General features: G+C 42.9%; 1 protein-coding gene across 2 annotated transcripts in view; it reads right to left on the reverse strand.

The window, feature by feature from the left end:
* Nucleotides 1–679: 679 nt before the first annotated feature.
* LOC135548854 (myotonin-protein kinase-like) overlaps nt 680–19512 on the reverse strand; it is a 34698-nt gene continuing 15865 nt past the window's right edge. The window contains exons 7-15 of one of the 2 annotated variants that reach the window (XM_064978882.1): nt 15399–15596; nt 14648–14896; nt 11693–11772; nt 11479–11575; nt 10920–11059; nt 10565–10662; nt 4793–4845; nt 3887–3961; nt 680–3469 (exon numbers count right to left, since the gene is read on the reverse strand). In XM_064978882.1, coding sequence (XP_064834954.1) covers nt 3368–3469; nt 3887–3961; nt 4793–4845; nt 10565–10662; nt 10920–11059; nt 11479–11575; nt 11693–11772; nt 14648–14896; nt 15399–15596 — 1092 coding nt within the window. In that variant the 3' untranslated portion in view covers nt 680–3367. Of the gene's footprint in view, nt 3470–3886; nt 4073–4792; nt 4846–10564; nt 10663–10919; nt 11060–11478; nt 11576–11692; nt 11773–14647; nt 14897–15398; nt 15597–19512 lie in introns of both variants that reach the window. The other variant, XM_064978881.1, reaches the window with a different exon arrangement.

The following is a 19512-nucleotide window of genomic DNA, read 5'->3' on the forward strand; positions in this document are numbered from 1 at the left end:
TATGGGGAGGTGCATGTTTGGGTTGTGCAACCCCATGGATGGTGGTGTCAGAGCCACGTAGCCATGTTACAATGGGGAGCCGGACTATTATCTACGTTTTAAGCTCTTCCCTGCTCTTCCAGAGGCAGTTTGGAACTCAGTAGAGAGTGTTGCAACCAAGGACAGACGATTCTTACTCACTACGTAGCACTCTGCGCTCCCATTCTGTGAGCTTGTGTGGCCTACCACTTCTTGGGTGAGCCGTTGTTGCTTCGAGTGGTTTCCACTCCCCAATAACAGCACTTACAGTTGACCGGGGAGGCTGTACTAAGGCATACATTTTGACAAACTGACTTGTTGGAAAGGTGTCATCATATGACGGTGCCTCGTTGAAAGTCACTGAGCTCTTCAGTAAGCCCATACTACTGCCAACGCCTGTCTGGAAAATGCATGACTATGTGCTTGGTTTTATACATCTGTCAGCAACGGGTGTGGCGGAAATAGCCGAATCCACTAATTTGAAGGGGTGCTTTTGCACATACTTTAGGTCATGTATTGTAGTTGTCACAGCAAAAAGTAATTATTCCCTTAAAAATACGCATGTTTGACAATGCGTTTCATAATTTTTCGACCACATAGGGGCACTGTAGGCTGTCGCACTTCATTCATGAGCCAAGCGAGATAGATCCATAATAAAGATTTTATTAGTATAATTCCTATGGTTTCCAAAATATTATTAAATATGTGCAATTAAACGTTAAGGCATCTCAGTAATACAATATATATATATAAACTGAGTATACCAAACATTAGGAACACCTTCCTAATACTGAGTTGCACCCCGCCCCCTCCCTTTTGCCCTCAGAAGAGCCGCAATCCGTCGCGGCATGGACTCTTCAAAGTGTCGAAAGCGGTCCAGAGGGATGCTGGCCCATGTTGAGTCCAATACTTCCCACAGTTGTGTCAAGTTTGCTGGATGTCCTTTGGGTGGTGGACCATTCTTGAAACACACAGCAAACTGTTGAGCGTGAAAAACCAAGCAGCATTTCAGTTCTTGACATAAATCGGTACGCTTGGCACCTACCACCATACCCAGTTCAAAAGCACTTAAATGCTTTGTCTTGCCCATTCACCCTCCGAGTGGCACACATACACAATCTATGTGTCAATTGTCTCAAGGTTTAAAAATCCTTCTTTAACCTGTCTCCTCCCCTTCATCTACACAGATTGAAGTGGATTTAACAAGTTACATCAGTAAAGGATCATAGCCTTCACCTGGATTCACCTGGTCAGTCTATGTCATGGAAAGTGCAGGTGTTCTTAATCTTTTGTATACTCCGTGTATAATGCCACCTCTTTTAAACAAAATGAAGTCACAAATGTATGACATTTTATAGTACCCAGTGAGTGACAACTGTGCTCTTCCTCATGCACATCTCAAGTATTGCTCAAATACAAAAGGCCTTGCAACCTACAGTACACAGTGCATATATTGTAGTATACAGCCCCACGATGAAGGTGTCATAATACCCATAGCCCTAGAGGTCAAACAGGTAAATATATTGATTTAAGTCACTTTGTCCTAGAGAGATTTACGCATCTATCACAACATCACACCAGGGTAAGCCTGCACAAAACACAGCCCTTATTATAAGTGTTTCTAACATCCCCCACGTGAAAGATGAATGGTGGAAAAAACGATTGGAACCATTTCCCTATTTGACCGCTAGGTTTTGTGGGTATTATGACTCATACTGTGGTACTCTATACGGTTTCTCTCAAAATCCAGTATAATTCTCTTACATGCCTCAATGTCCAAAGGAACATTTTAGGCCTATATGATTTAAAATGTCTTACCAAACAGCAAGGAGTATATACAAAAGCATGTTGACAGCATAATAGCTAGCAACAGGACACATAGTTTGGGATTCAAACCAATAGCCTTATGTTGGTTACTTGGCTGTACTGGACTTATGTCCCATAGCTCTCCAACATATATCCTTAGTACACATCATCTATAGTGTAACCTATCTCTGGTCAAGGTCATTGTGGCGCTTAGCCTTCCTGTTTGTAGGAAGGCTCACTGTCAGCAAGCTGCATGTAACACCCTGGACCAGACCTAATTCTAACTTTACAACCTAGATTCGCTCGAATCTAGGTTGTGCCTTTAGATTTTGAGAAAATGAACAACTCAGGAATCATTTTCTTCTCAAACACCAACCCTCGGTCTGGTCTGTTTGGTCTATTTCGCAAGCATTCCCGGGAAGTCTTGTGATGTTTAAGTCTCGTTGATATCCCAGGCTTATATGCGCTGTTCCCAATAGCCTGGGGACAAGGTTACTCTATCCTTAACCTTCAGTCAGCGCTCGCTCAATATTGTACTGTAGCTGTGATTTATGTACTCCAAACAGGCTTATCTAAAATGCCTTTAAATCAGAGCCTCTAGTCTATCTCTCAGACGACTCAACACTATCTCTCAGACGACTCAACACTATCTCTCAGAAGACTCAACACTATCTCTCAGAAGACTCAACACTATCTCTCAGACGACTCAACACTATCTCTCAGACGACTCAACACTATCTCTCAGACGACTCAACACTATCTCTCAGACGACTCAACACTATCTCTCAGACGACTCAACACTATCTCTCAGACGACTCAACACTATCTCTCAGACGACTCAACACTATCTCTCAGACGACTCAACACTATCTCTCAGAAGACTCAACACTATCTCTCAGACGACTCAACACTATCTCTCAGACGACTCAACACTATCTCTCAGACGACTCAACACTATCTCTCAGACGACTCAACACTATCTCTCAGACGACTCAACACAATCCACTCTTAGAAGCATAGATACAAAGTACAATGGAGAACTCAAACAGTAAATAACCATTAGATGGTGCTGTTAATAAGTCATGCCACTAATATTGGGCAAAATGCATCAATGTCCAGGTGGGCTGGAGAGTGTTGGCTTATGGAGGATGCTGATTGGCCCCCCTGGCTGTCACTCAAACCAGCAATGTCTTTTTTCTATGGTGTCTTCTTTGTTTTCAGTGTTCACTTTTACCTCTGTCCCATTGGTAGTTTAGGAGATGTCCTTCATTTGATTATTTACATCTCCTCATTCCTTCTAGTGACAGTCATTAGCTTTCCCATGTCTGTCCAACTTCCTGCAAGTTTCCAGTTCTGCTGTCCCCATTGCTCTCAGTTTATTTATGCCCCAGCACTCTGCTCAGTGCCATGAGTAACATTGTCTTTAGCACCCACCCACCCACCATACTCAAAACTCTCTCATTCCAAGATACTGTAATAGGACTCCTCGGTGGAATAGAGAAGTCTGTCATTCCCCACTATAGTGAGGGTGGGGTGGGGGGGTTCAGGAGATTTCAGCACAGCAGTGTCTGTCCCAGGCTTGGGGCTCTCCCCCCTCCGCACACACTAACAGGTAGGACTCAGTCCTCTCCTGTGGCCAGCGCACCTGAGAGAGAGGATGAGATGAAGAGAGAGGAGGCGAGAGAGGGAGAGAGGGAGAGGGGGCAGACAAGGGGAGAAACATGAGGGAAAGGGAGAAGAGAGGGAGAGAGAAAGGTGGAGACATTGTGGTAAGGACGGGGAGAGAGTGCAAGTGAGCGCAGAGAAGGAAAGATGCAGTCAGTAAGGGAGGGATAGAGAACATGAAGAGGAAACAATAGAAAATAAGTCATTTTTTCATCAAGCATATATCACTCTAAAGATTTACACCACTTGTGTCCCAAATGACACCCTATTTCCTATATAGTGCACTACATTTGACCAGACCCCTATGGGACCTGGTCAAAAGTAGCACACTAAATAGGGTATAATGTAGGATGAAAACATTGTTTCTCGTCCCCATGTAGATGTTGCCATTTCCTACCCTGTGGAAGAGCAGCAGGTGGCGGTGGAGAGGGATCACCAGCGGGTAGTGACAGGCAGGGGCTGATCTTCTTCCCTGAAACACACTCACAGTCAGCCACCGAACAGGATTGAAGGCCGCGGTATGGATGCAGACGTTTTTTGTGTGCGAGTCACAGCACAGCATAGCACAGCATGCCGCACTCGTCTGGGACAAAATCCGTGAAAGAAAAGCAGACACAAAATGAATGGTTATTTCCCTGGGGGTGATGAAGACACGTGGCATTGGTAAATTCAATTGAATGCAGCAAAATATTTTTCCCCAGGCAATTTTGACCCAGGCGAGAGTGGCATGCTGTGCTGTGACGCACGCAAAAAAGACTGCATTTGTAACATTTTATTTGGGGATAGTACCCTACAGATGGTTTACAGGCCACATTTATCCAATCTCACCCTACCCCGAGCACCATCAAAGGGTACAGACCAGCAAATTGTATCAACCATCTATAGAGGACCATCCAAATAAAGTGGGATACATTGCAGGAGCATAAATAGGGGTTGGTGTCGATTGTGAGGGAGGAAAGAGCTTGTTTTCTTCTCTTTACTTTACCTCTATATCCTCATGAAAATGTACACACATTCTCTGTATATACCGGAAAACAAGGCTAATATTACTTGATAAAACAAGACGCTTCCAAACTGACAGAGCAGACAGCCAAACATGTGTTTTGTATGCCCTCAGAAAGCCTTTGATAATCTCAGAGGGAGGGAGGGAGGGAGGGAGGGAGAGAGGGAGAGAGGGAGAGAGGGAGAGAGGGAGAGAGGGAGAGAGGGAGAGAGGGAGAGAGAGAGAGAGAGAGAGAGAGAGAGGGCGTGAGAGAGAGAGAGAGAGAGAGAGAGAGAGAGAGAGGGCGTGAGTAAGGCTTACATTGTCCAGACAGTGGGCAGGCAGAGAAAGAGACGACGGGCAGACACGCAGTTCTGTGATTGGAGAAGAGAGAGGTATATTAGAACAGCGCAAGACAGCAGGGGCCTGTTCAGGATGATGAAACGTTACAGGAACGTTATAGAACAGATACGGTTGTCTGTCACCCAGAATCGGGGATTAGCTGTATCGTGTCAGCTCTATTCATGACATTTCTATCTGCAACGTTCCACAACGTTTGCCTACTGGACATGGCAAAGGACTATGTAGCGCCACTGCTGCAGGTGACTGTTTTGGGTGGGAGCACGGCTGATGAGCCACATGACTTTGCCATCCATGTGAAAAAGAAATCAATAACAATTTCAGCAGGAGTGATTGCGTGAGTGAATCGGTGTGTGAAAGTGAGAGAGAGAGAGAGAGAGAGAGAGACGGTGATGAAAATGAAGGGATTGGAAAGGGTGAGAGGGATTGCCAGTATTTCTTGAAAACCTTAAAGTGCCCCTGCAGAGGAAGTTGCCGTCACACTTTTGACTTAATTCCTAGTGCGGAAATGCTGTTTAGTTTCACCCTACGAACACCGACATATGGCTCCTTATAAATATTGATTGATCGGGCTGTAAGTGCTGTTATTGTGAAGTGGAAACGTCGAGGAGAAACAACGGTTCAGCCGTGAAGTGGTAGGCCACACAAACTCACAGAACGGGACCGCCGGGTGCTGAAGCACGTTGCGCATAAAAATTGTCTGTCCTCGGTTGCTCCACTCACTACCCAGTTCCAAACTGTCTCTGAAAGCACAATAACCTTTCGTCAAGAGCTTCATGGAATGGGTTTCAATGGCCGAGCGGCACACAAGCCTAAGATCACAATGCGTAATGCCCAGCGTAGGCTGGAGTGGTGTAAAGCTTGCCGCCATTAGATTCTGGAGCAGTGGAAATGCGTTCTCTGGAGTGATGAATCATGCTTCATCTGGCAGTCTGACGGAAGAATCTGGGTTTGGTGGATGCCAGGAGAACGCTACCTGCCCCAATGCATAGTGCAAACTGTAAAGTTTGGTGGAGGAGGAATAATGGTCTGGGGCTGTTTTTCATGATTCGAGCAAGGCCCCTTAGTTCCAGTGAAGGGAAATCTTAAAATTGCAGCATACAATGACATTCTAGATGATTCTGTGCTTCCAACTTTGTGGCAACAGATTGAAGGTCCTTTGAAGGTTTCAGCATGACAATACCCTGTGCACAAAGCAAGGTCCATACAGAAATGGTTTCTGGAGATCGTTGTGGAAGAACTTGACTGGCCTGCACAGAGCCCTGACCTCAACCCCTTCGAACACCTTTGGGATGAATTGGAATGCTGACTGCGAGCCAGGCCTCACCACCCAATATCCGTGCCCGACCTCACTAATGCTGTTGTGGCTGAATGGAAGCAAGTCCCCGCAGCAATGCTCCAACATCTAGTGGAAAGCCTTCCCAGAAGAGTGGAGGCTGTTATAGCAGAAAAAGGGGGACCAATTCCATATTACTGCCCATGATTTGGGAATGAGATGTTCGACGAGCTGGTGTCCACATACGTTTGGTAATGTAGTGTATCATGTAATCCTACTGTATGTTCCTTATTATTTACTTAGTATTATCAAATTCACGCAGATACTGTATTACATTGTTGATGTGTATGGAGTGCAAATAACTAGTTAGCTTGTATTCTCCGAACAATAACACCAGTGTTCCCGTAGCACTCACATCTGTAGCCATGAAATGCTTTGAAAGGCTGGTCATGGCTCACATCAACACCACCCCCCAGACACCCTGGACCCAGTCTAATTTGCATACCGCCCCAACAGATCCACAGATGACGCCCAAACAGGTGACACGTTTTTTTTGCACTGAAACATTTAAAAAAAATCCCTGCTAGGAGGAAATGCAGGTTTTAACTAATTAAACAACAAAGAATATGATCTACATGATCAGTCTCTGTGTGTAAAATACAAGGTGGTTAATGTGAAACTAACTCACAGCTAAACAATTTTAAAGAAAGCAAACCAATGTTATTTGTTGCCGAGACTTTACTGCAAATGACACTCAAGTCTTGAGAAAAAAACTATACACTAATATTGCAGTTATCCATGACAGCCTTTATAATAGAACGCTTGTGAACACACACATCTACATTTTGCACTTGGGGGAAAAAACATCTTAAAGTAGAAATAGAATGAAACAAACAGGCATTCTATTTTTTCTCTATTATAGGGGCCGCTATAGTAGACATCGATGCACAAGGCCACATGTCTGCAAAAAAAAATGTTAACTGTGTAAAAAATGTAATCCCCCGTCACTCACACACGTGTTACTGTCACGTTCAACACAGAAAAAGCAATATCTTTAGGCTACACAACACATTATTACACTGTACACTTTCTGCCTGTGGACATCTGTTCTACAATGTGCCAGCAGAGCATGATACCCTTTGTTGGCAAAATCGATCTCTTTCAGGCAGAGTACACCTGGCATACCCCTTTTTATCCACTGTATTCAAAAAGTGAGGATGAAGGAAAGTGTGTTGTGTTCATTTCACCTCTAGTGGCATCCAGGTCCAGCTCCAACTCCACTTGTTCCCTGAATCCACTTGTTTATCAAGCAACGTCTCATTTTCACCCAATTCTCCCATTCAGAAAATTAACAACATACTGTAGAGGGAAACCATTAGTTCTAAGATGTGTGTTAGTTCGTTAGCAAGTTAACTATTTAACATTTCACATAGATTGCCAGGGTCCAGTAAGCAACAAACACGTTATAACATGAGGAACGGCAAGGAGTCAGTGCGAAATGTATTCACCCCCCTTGGCATTTTTCCTATTTTGTTGCTTTACAACCTGGAATTATATTAGATATTTTTTTAGGGGGTTTGTATCCTTTGATTTACACAACATGCCTACCACTTTGACGATTCAAAATATGTTTTATTGTGAAACAAGCAAGAAATATGACATAAAAACTGAAAACGAGCATGCATAACTATTCACCCCCCCAAAGTCAATACTTTGTAGAGCCACCTTTTGGGGTATGTCTCTATAAGCTTGGCACATCTAGCCACTGGGATTTTTGCCCATTCTTCAAGGCAAAACTGCTCCAGCTCCTTCAAGTTGGATGGGTTCTGCTGGTGTACAGCAATCTTTAAGTCATACCACAGATTCTCAATTGGATTGAGGTTAGGGCTTTGACTAGGCCTTTCCAAGACATTTTAATGTTTCCCCTTAAACCACTCGAGTGTTGCTTTAGCAGTATGCTTAGGGTCATTGTCCTGCTGGAAGGTGAACCCCCGTCCCAGTCTCAAATCTCTGGAAGACTGAAACAGGTTTCCCTCAAGAATTTCACTGTATTTAGCACCATCCATCATTCCTTCAACTCTGACCAGCTTCACAGTCCCTGCCGATAAAAAACATCCCCACAGCATGATGCTGCCACAACGCTTCACTGTGGGGATGTATTCTCGGGATGATGAGAGGTGTTGGGTTTGCACCAGACATAACGTTTTCCTGATTGGCCAAAAAGCTACGTTTTAGTCTCATCTGACCAGAGTACCTTCTTCCATATGTTTGGGGAGTCTCCCACATGCCTTTTGGCAAACATCAAACGTGTTAGCTTATTGTTTTCTTTAAGCAATGGATTTTCTTTCTGGCCACTCTTCCGTAAAGCCCAGCTCTGTGGAGTGTACGGCTTAAAGTGGACCTATGGACAGATACTCCAATCTCCACAGTGGAGCTTTGCAGCTCCTTCAGGGTTATCTTTGGTCTCTTTGTTGCCGCTCTGATTAATGCCCTCCTTGCCTGGTCTGTGAGTTTCGGTGGGTGGCCCTCACCTCTGGCACGTTTGTTGTGGTGCCATATTCTTTCCATTTTTTAATGATGGATTTAATGGTGCTCTGTGGGATGTTCAAAGTTTTCTTCTCCACAACTTTGTCCCTGACCTGTTTGGAGAGAGCCTTGATCTTCATGGTGCCCCTCGCTTAGTGGTGTTGCAGACTCTGGGGCCTTTCAGAACACTTGTATATACAGTGGGGCAAAAAAGTATTTAGTCAGCCACCAATTGTGCAAGTTCTCCCACTTAAAAAGATGAGAGAGGCCTTAAGCCAAAATACCAGCAACAGTGTGTGAAAACCATGTGAAGACTTACAGAAAATGTTTGACCTCTGTCATTGCCAACAAAGGGTATATAACAAAGTATTGAGATAAACTTTTGTTATTGACCAAATACTTATTTTCCACTATAATTTGCAAATAAATTCATAAAAAATCCTACAATGTGATTTTCTGGATTTTTTTTCTAATTTTGTCTGTCATAGTTGAAGTGTACCTATGATGAAATTACATGCCTCTCTCATCTTTTTAAGTGGGAGAACTTGCCTAATTGGTGGCTGACTAAATACTTTTTTGCCCCACTGTACCTACTAGCAGTGCTTAGCCTTTTCCGCTGGCGAAAGAAAATAAAAAATAACTGACGAATTACATAATTATTTTGAGTTTCATTACTCACGCAACATTCATCCCTTCAAGCAATGTCCGTTTAATAAGTTCAATCACCTCGTCACCACTGTAATATTTGTGTTGTGGAGAAATGGCCAGGCAGGAGACGGGAGTACAGTTAGTTTTCATTTAGTCAAAACCACTCGTGCTCTACAGTTCCCGGCAAAATAGTGCGCACGTGCATTTCCTATTAGGTGTAGTAACGTAACACTGCCGCAATACATTACTGCTTAGTAACAGCATAGTAACTAATATAAACAGATGTAGATCCCAGATACTACACTTTGAACACCTCTTTTTTACTTGAAGGATTATTTCATGCTGATGAAAGATAAGGGCCATATGTTTCGAAAGCCACATCGCAAGTGATTATTATTTGACGTTTCTATACAGCGTTGGGATTGTAGTTCACATGAGGCAGTCTTGGGCGAAGCTAATGGCTGAAAACTGTAGGGAGACGGCAGAATACCGCCTAGAGTTTTCGAGAGCTACTGTGGTGGTTCTAGCTTGCTTAGCCTACAATATGTGATGCGTTAAAAATATTGGAGAACTTGGCTACAGGAGCAGAAGAAAACTATTTTTTTATGAATGGAATTATGTCACCTCTTTGTGTGTGTGTGTGTGTGTGTGGGGGGGGGGGGCACCTGCCCCACCAGCCATCCATCCATTAGAAAGGAGGAAGACCCCCTGACACTGCTTCTTTATGAAGCTCATAATGCTGTATTGATTTATTGTCAGGGCCAATGACTGCATACCAGACCTATTTTTAGAGGGGATATTTATCATTTTGTTCTGGCCAAAGGCTCCAACATAAGCAGATGCTGCTCCTGCTATGCAACACTCCTTTTTCACAGTATGTGGCTCATATGGTCTGGAATTCCTACCATCTCACATTTGTCTTGATATTAGACACTGCTGCTTGTGAAGAGATGCTATATCCAATTGACGTCTATAGGAGGAGTTGATGCTGTACACATCAAATGTAAGAGAACTTACTGAAAAAGGGGGTGGGACTAGTTGGATGTGTCCAAAAAGAAATGTTCATTTTAGTTTTCCGTTGCAAAACAATTTAAAACTTTTTCAGTTGTGTGCCTTTAATAAACACAAGCCAGACCTTATCTTACTGAACTTGACGAGAGAGGCCACAGGTTCAAAATGATCTGTCAAATGGATGGAACAGAAACCCAGGGAAGGATGATAGAACAGGCAATAAAAACAAAAATTAAGAAGAGATGAGGAGGGATGAGTGCTGGGTCTCTTGCCTGTCTCCTTGGAGGACTTCAGGCCCCCGATCTCCACCCTTAGACTCTCCATCTCTTTCTCCAGATCTCCATTCCTCTTCTCTGCCTCATGTAGCCGTCTATGGAGATATGTGGATACGGTCAGCTCTGGTATTGGCTATGAATATTTACCTAAATATCAAATTACATCATGACATAATGGATACCTCTATAACATACATGTACATTACCTAGATGTCAAAGCTGTAAAGTCTGAAGGGAAAGGTGAGGGAGGCCCATTTTTAGCAGTAGAGCAATACTGCAATACATGCCCCTTATCAACGTGTCTGTCTGTCTGTCTGTCTGTCTGTCTGTCTGCACTCAGGGTTCATCTAACCTGTGCAGGTCCTCCTCGTCCTCCTCTATCGTGGTGTGAGTGGACTCTGCAGTACCCTGCTCCAAGGCTAGGGGGAGCTCAAGAAGGGCAGGCAGGCTGTCACTTGATGTCAGAGCGTCTCTGAGCTGCCACATCTGACTCTGAAAGCCCACACCACCCCACTCAGTGTCAGAAATACACGGCATGGTAAAGGTAATCATATCAGTTCCCCGAAAATAACAATCTCGTAGCCGTTAATATCTCTCGCATGCCTCACTCTCTGATGCATGCCACAGAACACAGACATTCAAGATGCAGCTAGCTCAAGAAGCACTAAGCATTTAGTCACAGCTGACTGGCACACTTGAGATGAGGTTAACTATAACAGTTAGTATTCCTGAATAAACAAACTGACATGTACATGTGTAACAGAGCTACAGCTAACTAGCTAGCGATTCTGTATTGGCTACATGAGACCACTCAAATTGACTTAACTAGCCTAGCTAGTGGTTGGTATTTAGTTTAGTTTTGACTATTACAACTCATCTCAGCTAGTCGCTAGTGTGGATAGTCAACCTACCAGCTTGTCCTGGAAATTGAGGCTTGGCAACCCTTGATGCCGCTGGTGGTCAATCTCCATCATGATGTCACAACTGCGGTCCAAGGCACCTGTCTGTCTGTAAGAGATTGATAAATTGGCGGAAACAAACATAACTGTTTTGACACAGTTTTGTATGATACCCCATTAACTTGAGGGACGTTTATACTGAGACAGTATATGATATGAATGTGACCTTGTAGCTGTGTAGGAGTAGCCAACGAAAGCCAGGTGAACACCGATAGGAGCCCTGTCCATCACGTCACTCAGTGTTTCCTGCAGGACAAAAGACAGCATTACATCTAGTGTGCTTTATATGCATGTCAGGTATGGGCAATTCCATGCCAGCACAGATGGATAATATACTTGGCATCTCAGATAGTTATGGCAATTCTCACATAGAAACTGGGAGGAAGGATGTTTGACATGCTCTTATACATTTGTATCACAAACCATTTAAGGCACTTTTAAGGTGTATACACACCTCCTGTAAGACTTTATGATCCGTAAACTACATGATACAGACATCATCTTGGTGTCATTACACTCTTTATAGTGTGATCAAATTCAGTCCTGCCCCCCCCCTCTTCCCCCCGGGGTGTATATTTTGGTTTTTGCCTTAGCATTACACAGCTGATTCAAATAGCTGAATGTTTAGCTGAATGTGCAATTCTAAAGGAGTGCTGTGATTGGTTAATGACCTACTGTATAATGTCCATTCCTATGTACAGTACCAGTCAAAATTTTGGGCACACCTACTCATTCTAGGGTTTTTCTTTATTTTGACTATTTTCTACATTGTAGAATAATAGTGAAGACATCACAACTATGAAATAACACATGGAATCATGTAGTAACCAAAAAAAGTGTTAAACAAATCAAAATATATTTTATATGGGAGATTCTTCAAAGTCGTCACACTTTGCCTTGATGACAGCTTTGTGATACAAATGTAAAAATCTTGTCAAATATTTTCCACCTATGCTGGCATGGAACTAACATTATACGTTGTCTAAGGTCCCTTCTTAGGCTTGCTTCTGGAGCCACGTCATATTGGAGCCAGACCACACTATCTACCAAGATATTTCTCATCTATATTATTCCTAGCTGTCTATTTACCACCACAGAACGAAGCTGGCACTAAACCAACTCTAAACCAACTCTATAAGGCCATAAGCAAAGAAGAAAATGTTCATCCAGAAGCGGCGCTCTTAGTGGCTGGGGACTTTAATGCAGCAAACTTAAATCAGTTTTACGAAGTTTTACTAGCATGTCATATGTGCAAGCAGAGGAAAACAAATCCTAGACCACCTTTACTCCACACACAGAGACGCGTACAAAGCTCTCCCCCGCCCTCCATTTGGAAAATCTGACCATAATTCTATCCTCTTGACTCTTGCTTATGAGCAAAAACTAAAGCAGGAAGTATCTGTGACTCGCTCAATGTGGAAGTGGTCAGATGACGCAGATGCTACACCACAGGACTGTTTTGCTAGCACAGACTAGAATATGTTCCGGGATTCATCAAATGGCATAGAGGAGTACACCACCTCAGTCATCGGCTTCAACAATAAGTGCATCGACGACGTCTTCCCCACACTGACTGTACGTACATATCCCAACCAGAAGCCATGGATTACAGGCAACATCCACATCGAGCTAAAGGCTAGAGCTGCCACTTTCAAGGAGTGGGAGACTAATCCGGACGCTTATAAGAAATGCCGCTATGCCCTCAGATAAACCATCAAACAAGAAAGGCGTCAATACAGGACTAAGATTGAATCCTACTCCACCGGCTCTGACGCTCATCGGATGTGGCAGGGCTTGAAAACTATTACGGACTACAAAGGGAAACCCAGACGCGAGCTGCCCAGTGACGTGAGCCTACCAGACGAGCTAAATGCCTTTCATGCTCGCTTCTAGGCAAGCAACACTGAAGCATGCATGAGAGTACCAGTTGTTCTGGATGACTGTGTGGTAACGCTATTTGCAGCTGATGTGAACAAGACCTTTAAACAGGTCAACATTCACAAAGCCGCTGGGCCAGACGGATTACCAGGACGTGTACTCAAAGCATGCGTGGACCAACTGGCAAGTGTCTTCACTGACATTTTCAACCTCTCCCTGACCAAGTCTGTAATACCTACCTCTTTCAAGCAGACCACCACAGTCTCTGTGTCCAAGGAAGCAAAGGTAACCTGCCTAAATGATTACTGCCCGTGGCACTCACATCGGTAGCCATGAAGTGCTTTGAAAGGCTGGTCATGGCTCACACCACAGTATCCTCCCGGACACCCTAGACCACTTCGAATTCGCGTACCGCCCAAACAGATACACAGATGATGCAATCTTAATTGCACTCCACACTGCCCTTTCTCACCTGAACAAAAGGAACACCTATGTGAGAATGCTGTTCATTGACTACAGCTCAGCGTTCAATACCATAGTGCCCACAAAGCTCATCACTAAGCTAAGGACTCTGGGACTAATCACCTCCCTCTGCAATCTTGGATCTTGGACTTCCTGACGGACACCCCCAGGTGGTAAGAGTTGGGAACAACATGTCTGTCACGCTGATCCTTAACACTGGGGCCTCTCTGGTATGTATTTAGTCCCCTCATGTACTCCCTGCTCACTCACGACTGGATGGACAAACACGACTCCAACACCATCATTAAGTTTGCTGACGACACAACAGTGTTAGGCCTGATCACCGACAACGACGAGACGACTACAAGGACGAGGTCAGAGAACTGGCAGTGTGGTGCAGGACAACATCCTCTCCCTCAATGTGAGCAAGACTAAGGAGATGATCGTGGACTACAGGAAAAGGCGGGCCGAACAGGCCGCCAATGAATCATCATCCAAACATCAAAGACAGCCATGAAGAGGGGCTGTGAAAAGTGGCATGGGCGGATTGACCGGTTGCATCAGTATCAAGTTCCTTCCCACCAATGAACTATCATCATCCAAACATACAAAGACAGCGTTACTCTTATTCTTATTGTGTTATGTTTTTATTATTACTTTTTGTTTTAGTCTACTAGGAATAAAATGTCTTACATAACTCTATGGAAGTTGCTCCATATTAGGACCCTTTACGTTTGAATGGATTGTATATAGATTGTATATCGGCTTTCCGGCTTAATACCATTTCACTGAGGCAGTCGTCCAACACATCAAAGTTGGAGGTGTCAGTGGCGTTGGAGACTTCAGGTTGGAAGGGTGCTGGAAGTTCATGCAGGGAGCCCCACTCTAGTCCACAGAAGAAAGGGTGGCCCCTGAAGTCCCCAGAGCCCCCAGCCCCCATACGATCCTCCCTCTCACAGATCAGCCCCATGATGAGGGAACGGGCCATGTTTGAAACCTCGGGGCCAGACTGTGGGAACTCAAAGTGCTCCTGGAGAGACATAATGGTTAGTTCCTTATACTGTAATTCAAGCTTGCAGCTCTTCTTCACAATTCTTTAGGTTTGAGCTCAATATATACATTGCTGCAGTCTTTGCAGATGTATAAGAAGATGGTTACAAAGATTACTATGGCCAAATCCCAAATCGACCTCTACGCTCTATGCACCTGATTGGATTTGACAGGTGTAAGCAATATCGTAATAGCTCTACCTTGTCCTCTGACAAGTGGAAGCTCGGTGGAAGTTCCACAATATTGCTTATACTAATCAAATTATCTAAGATCTCCACAAGTGCATTGAGTGTAGGGCTTAGGGGTCGATTTGGGATTGAGCCCTATTGAATATTAGCTATTTTTAAACATCTCTTCCTCCTCTGATTTCCCACCACTCTTGGCACCGATATGTACAGATACATATGTACATTTTCTGATGACTCTTCAACATGTTCTCCTGTTCAAGTTTTGAAGTGACCTTCTCTCAGTCGCCATCTTACCTGGAAGTTCATGATCTTGACATAGGTCTCCGAGATGGACTCTGCGTAAAAGGGCGTGGTCCCCTGCAGCATCTCGTATGCACAGACCCCCAGGGCCCACCAGTCACACTCAGGGCCATAGCCTCCCCCTCCCTCCACCGCACGCAGGATCTCTGGGGACAGGTAGTCGGGTGTGCCTACTGCCAAGGACGAGTGCACCTGCAAATGCAGTGACATGTCAACACACACAAATGCATTGACAAAAGTAGGATTCTATCCTTGGGATGCAATACGTTCACATTATAGAAGAGAGAAACCTTCCCTCACAGAAAGTAGTAGTTCTAACTCATTAGTAGCAACAGAAGTCTGTCACACTATAACACACAGAGGAGTACACCTGTGTCAACGGCGTGGTTTAGTGAGTAAGTAACCCTACCTGAGCCCGAAAGACTTGCTTTAGCTCCCCGAGCCTTGGCTTTAGCTCATAGGGCTAACACAGCCTTCCCACTGGGCACAAACTGGTTGAATAAACATTGTTTCAATGTGGTTTGTTAATTTCAACCACAGAATTATGTCCAAATAGACAAACCTGGTATAAAATGTTGCATTTTTACATGCAAAACATTCAGACATTCAACGTTTTAGTCACCGTTAGAAAAAAAAACTATAGGCTGGGCAATACCTCCTCCTGGAGAATTGATCTACTCTATATACACACAAATGTATGCGGACACTCCTTCAAATTAATGGATTTGGCTATTTCAGGTGTATAAAATATATCACACAGTCATGTAATCTCCATAGACAAACATTGGCAGTAGAATGTACTTACTGAAGAGCTCAGTGACTTTCAACATGCACCGTCATAGAATGCCACCTTTCGAACAAGTCAGTTCGTCAAATTTCTGCCCTGATAAAGCTGCCCCGGTCAACTGTAAGTGCTGTTATTGTGAAGTGGAAACATCTAGGAGCAACAACGGCTCAACCGTGAAGTGGTAGGCAACACAAGCTAAAAAGTATCTGTACTGGATAATGCTAGCGTGGCAGGCTAGCTAGCTACAGGCTAGCTAACATTAGCTTTCAGGTCGGATTTGAAAGTTAGTTTGTAGCTCATAAAAATATTCTGTATTGTCTAGGGCAAACCTAAATAATGGATGCAGCTACTGTATGGTGGTAGCGAACTCATGTCTAAGTCTGACTAATACAGTGAACTTTGTCCTGCCCTGAACTAAGCAATTATTGGAAAGACATTATTCAGATCTTATCACAGGTCACTAACATGACGGTACCACTAGATCCTTCCCTTATACTTCTCGGAGATGATTGTGTTCTACCAGTTAATATTTGTAGCAAAACCAGATTCATTAAATTGGCAGGCATTGCAGCCAATAAATGCACAGCTATTATATGGAAGAGTGACACTCCGCCAAGCAAGCAGATGTGGCTAAAAGAACTATCTTCCTATATTCCATCTGAAAAAATAACATACAATTTACGTAATAAACCCTTTGAATTTACTGATGTCTGGGGGGACTTTCAGCAGTTTCTAGAGACGTCACCAGCTGCCTCATTACTACTTTCCTCATTAATGTGTTATTATTATTTGTTTTTGTGTTGAATAATTTATTTTCTAGCATGGAATGTGAAGGTTATTCTGTTTTTTTTTGTTAGTCAGGGAAGCTAATACTGGTAGAGGGGAGGGAGGGGTGTGTTCCTGTCATGGAATGTGAAGGTCATTCTGTTTTTGTGTTGAATAATTTATTTTCTAGCATGGAATGTGAAGGTTATTCTGTTTTTGTGTTGAATAATTTATTTTCTAGCAATGTGAAGGTTATTCTGTTGTTTTTTGTTGTTAGTCAGGGAAGCTAATACTGGTAGAGGGGAGGGAGGGAAGTGTTTTGCACAATGTGTCCCCATGTAGCATTGTGTTTTCTGTAGGTGGAAGGATTAACGGGGCATTATCTGTGTCATATTTTCATGATTGATTAATAAAAAATAAAAAATGCCAATAAATATCTTATACCAAAAAAATGTTTTGGGGTCACTTAGAAATGTCTTTCTTTTGAAAGAAAAGCACATTTTTGGTCCATTAAAATAACATAAAATTGATCAGAAATACAGTGTAGACATTGTTAATGTTGTAAATGACTTTTGTAGCTGGAATATCTACATAGGCGTACAGAGGCCCATTATCAGCAACCATCACTCCTGTGTTCCAATGGCACGTTGCGTTAGCTAATCCAAGTTTATAATTTTAAAAGGCTAATTGATTATTAGAAAACCCTTTTGCAATTATGTTAGCACAGCTGAAACTGTTGTCCTAAATTAAAGAAGCAATAAAACTGGCCTTCTTTAGACTAGTTGAGTATCTGGAGCATTAGCATTTGTGGGTTTGATTTCAGGCTCAAAATGGCCAGAAAAAAATACATTTCTTCTGAACTTGTCAATCTATTCTTGTTTTGAGAAATGAAGGCTATTCCATGCAAGAAATTGCCAAGAAACTGAAGATCTCGTACAATGCTATATACTACTCCCCTCACAGAACAGAGGCCCCGGTGCAGTGATGATGTTCAAAGTACTCCAACATACAGAATAAACCAACAGACCACTTCAGCTACAATAACATTCTAAGTAATGGTTACAGATGCTTTTTTCTTTTCTTGCTATGACTGTGATATGTTGTTGTTTATCTACCTTAGTTGAATGCATTGAGTGCAAGTCACTCTGGATAAGAGCTCCTGCTGAATGACCCCAAAAAAATCGTGTCCACCGAGAGTCATCTGTTCTTTCGACCAATCGATTGGTTGAAATTTTTAAATGTGTATTTTTCTATAATAGAAACACCCTATGTTTGAATAAAATCAACTATATGTAGGCTACTGAGATTGTCTGATGCTTTAAGCACTGATATTAAAAATGACTAAAGAGGGAGACAGAGATTAATATAGCCTATCCAGAAGAAGAAAAACCTGTTCCAACCCACCTCCTCCCACTTTCGCAGATTCCGCCATTAGGCTCCTAAAAGTTGCCGGTAATAGCCTACACCAGCTGTGAGCAAGCTTTTCCATTTGGAGTGCCAAGTTATCATACCATTTCTACTGATCTGCATGCCAGTTATGATTTTCATATGCACATTTTTGTGGAACAGTTTCAATTCATTTCTAATAAAGTCTTCATATCTCAAAATCAATGTAATGTGGTGAAACAAAACGCTACCTAAATGAAAGTGACACATCTAAAAGTAACTTCTATTGCCATTGCCAATATTTAAAAATAGCCTTCATAAACCAACAAATAAAAACATTGCAGCGTGCAGGTCGAAAATATCCCGATGAAAATAAATATCCTATGAATCACACTGGCTACGCATGGCCAGTATGCAAGGAACTTAAAAACATTACATCAACTATATAAGAAGTAATCAGGCCTATTTTATGGTGTTTCCACCAGATCAGAGCATTACATACTGAATGGTTATCGAAAGGGAGAAAGCTAGTAGGCTATATTCACTCTCAATGGATGTAGAAAAGACGTTGTTTACTTGCTGTTTGAGGCGAAGAGAAAACGACTTTGAGAAGATTTTTTTCTACTGTGTTATTGACAGTACATTTGTTTATGTGTTACTCCTGTGTTGTTGTTTTTGTCGCACTGCTTCGCTTTATCTTGGCCAGGTCGCAGTTGTAAATGAGAACTTGTTCTCAACTGACCTACCTGGTTAAATAAAGGTGAAATAATATATAAAAAAACACAGTGATGGTGAGTCAAGACAATCAGAAATTGTATCAGATCCCCAAATGGGCACATTTATAGTTCTACATCTATGCGCAGGCCAGGTAGCCTAGGCCTACTTCTATACCTAATCAGAGTACTATACTGTGCTCTACTCTACTGAGCTGTATTGTGCTGTCCAAACCTGTGAACATAGATGTCCCAGACCAGACCAAATCTGAAACAATTATAGACATCTATTTTTGAGCTGAATCAAGGACGGTCTGGGTCCCCTGATGTGAAATGTATAGTGGGTAGAATCATTTTGGTTGTGAAGTGTTATCAAAAAGCATTGTCCTTTCTTTATAGTAACATGCAATTTACCACTTGGCTGTCTATTGTCACAGGACCTCTCAGTCAACACCAC

This window comes from Oncorhynchus masou, chromosome 11, assembly GCF_036934945.1.
Source record: "Oncorhynchus masou masou isolate Uvic2021 chromosome 11, UVic_Omas_1.1, whole genome shotgun sequence".
Lineage (NCBI taxonomy): Eukaryota > Metazoa > Chordata > Actinopteri > Salmoniformes > Salmonidae > Oncorhynchus > Oncorhynchus masou.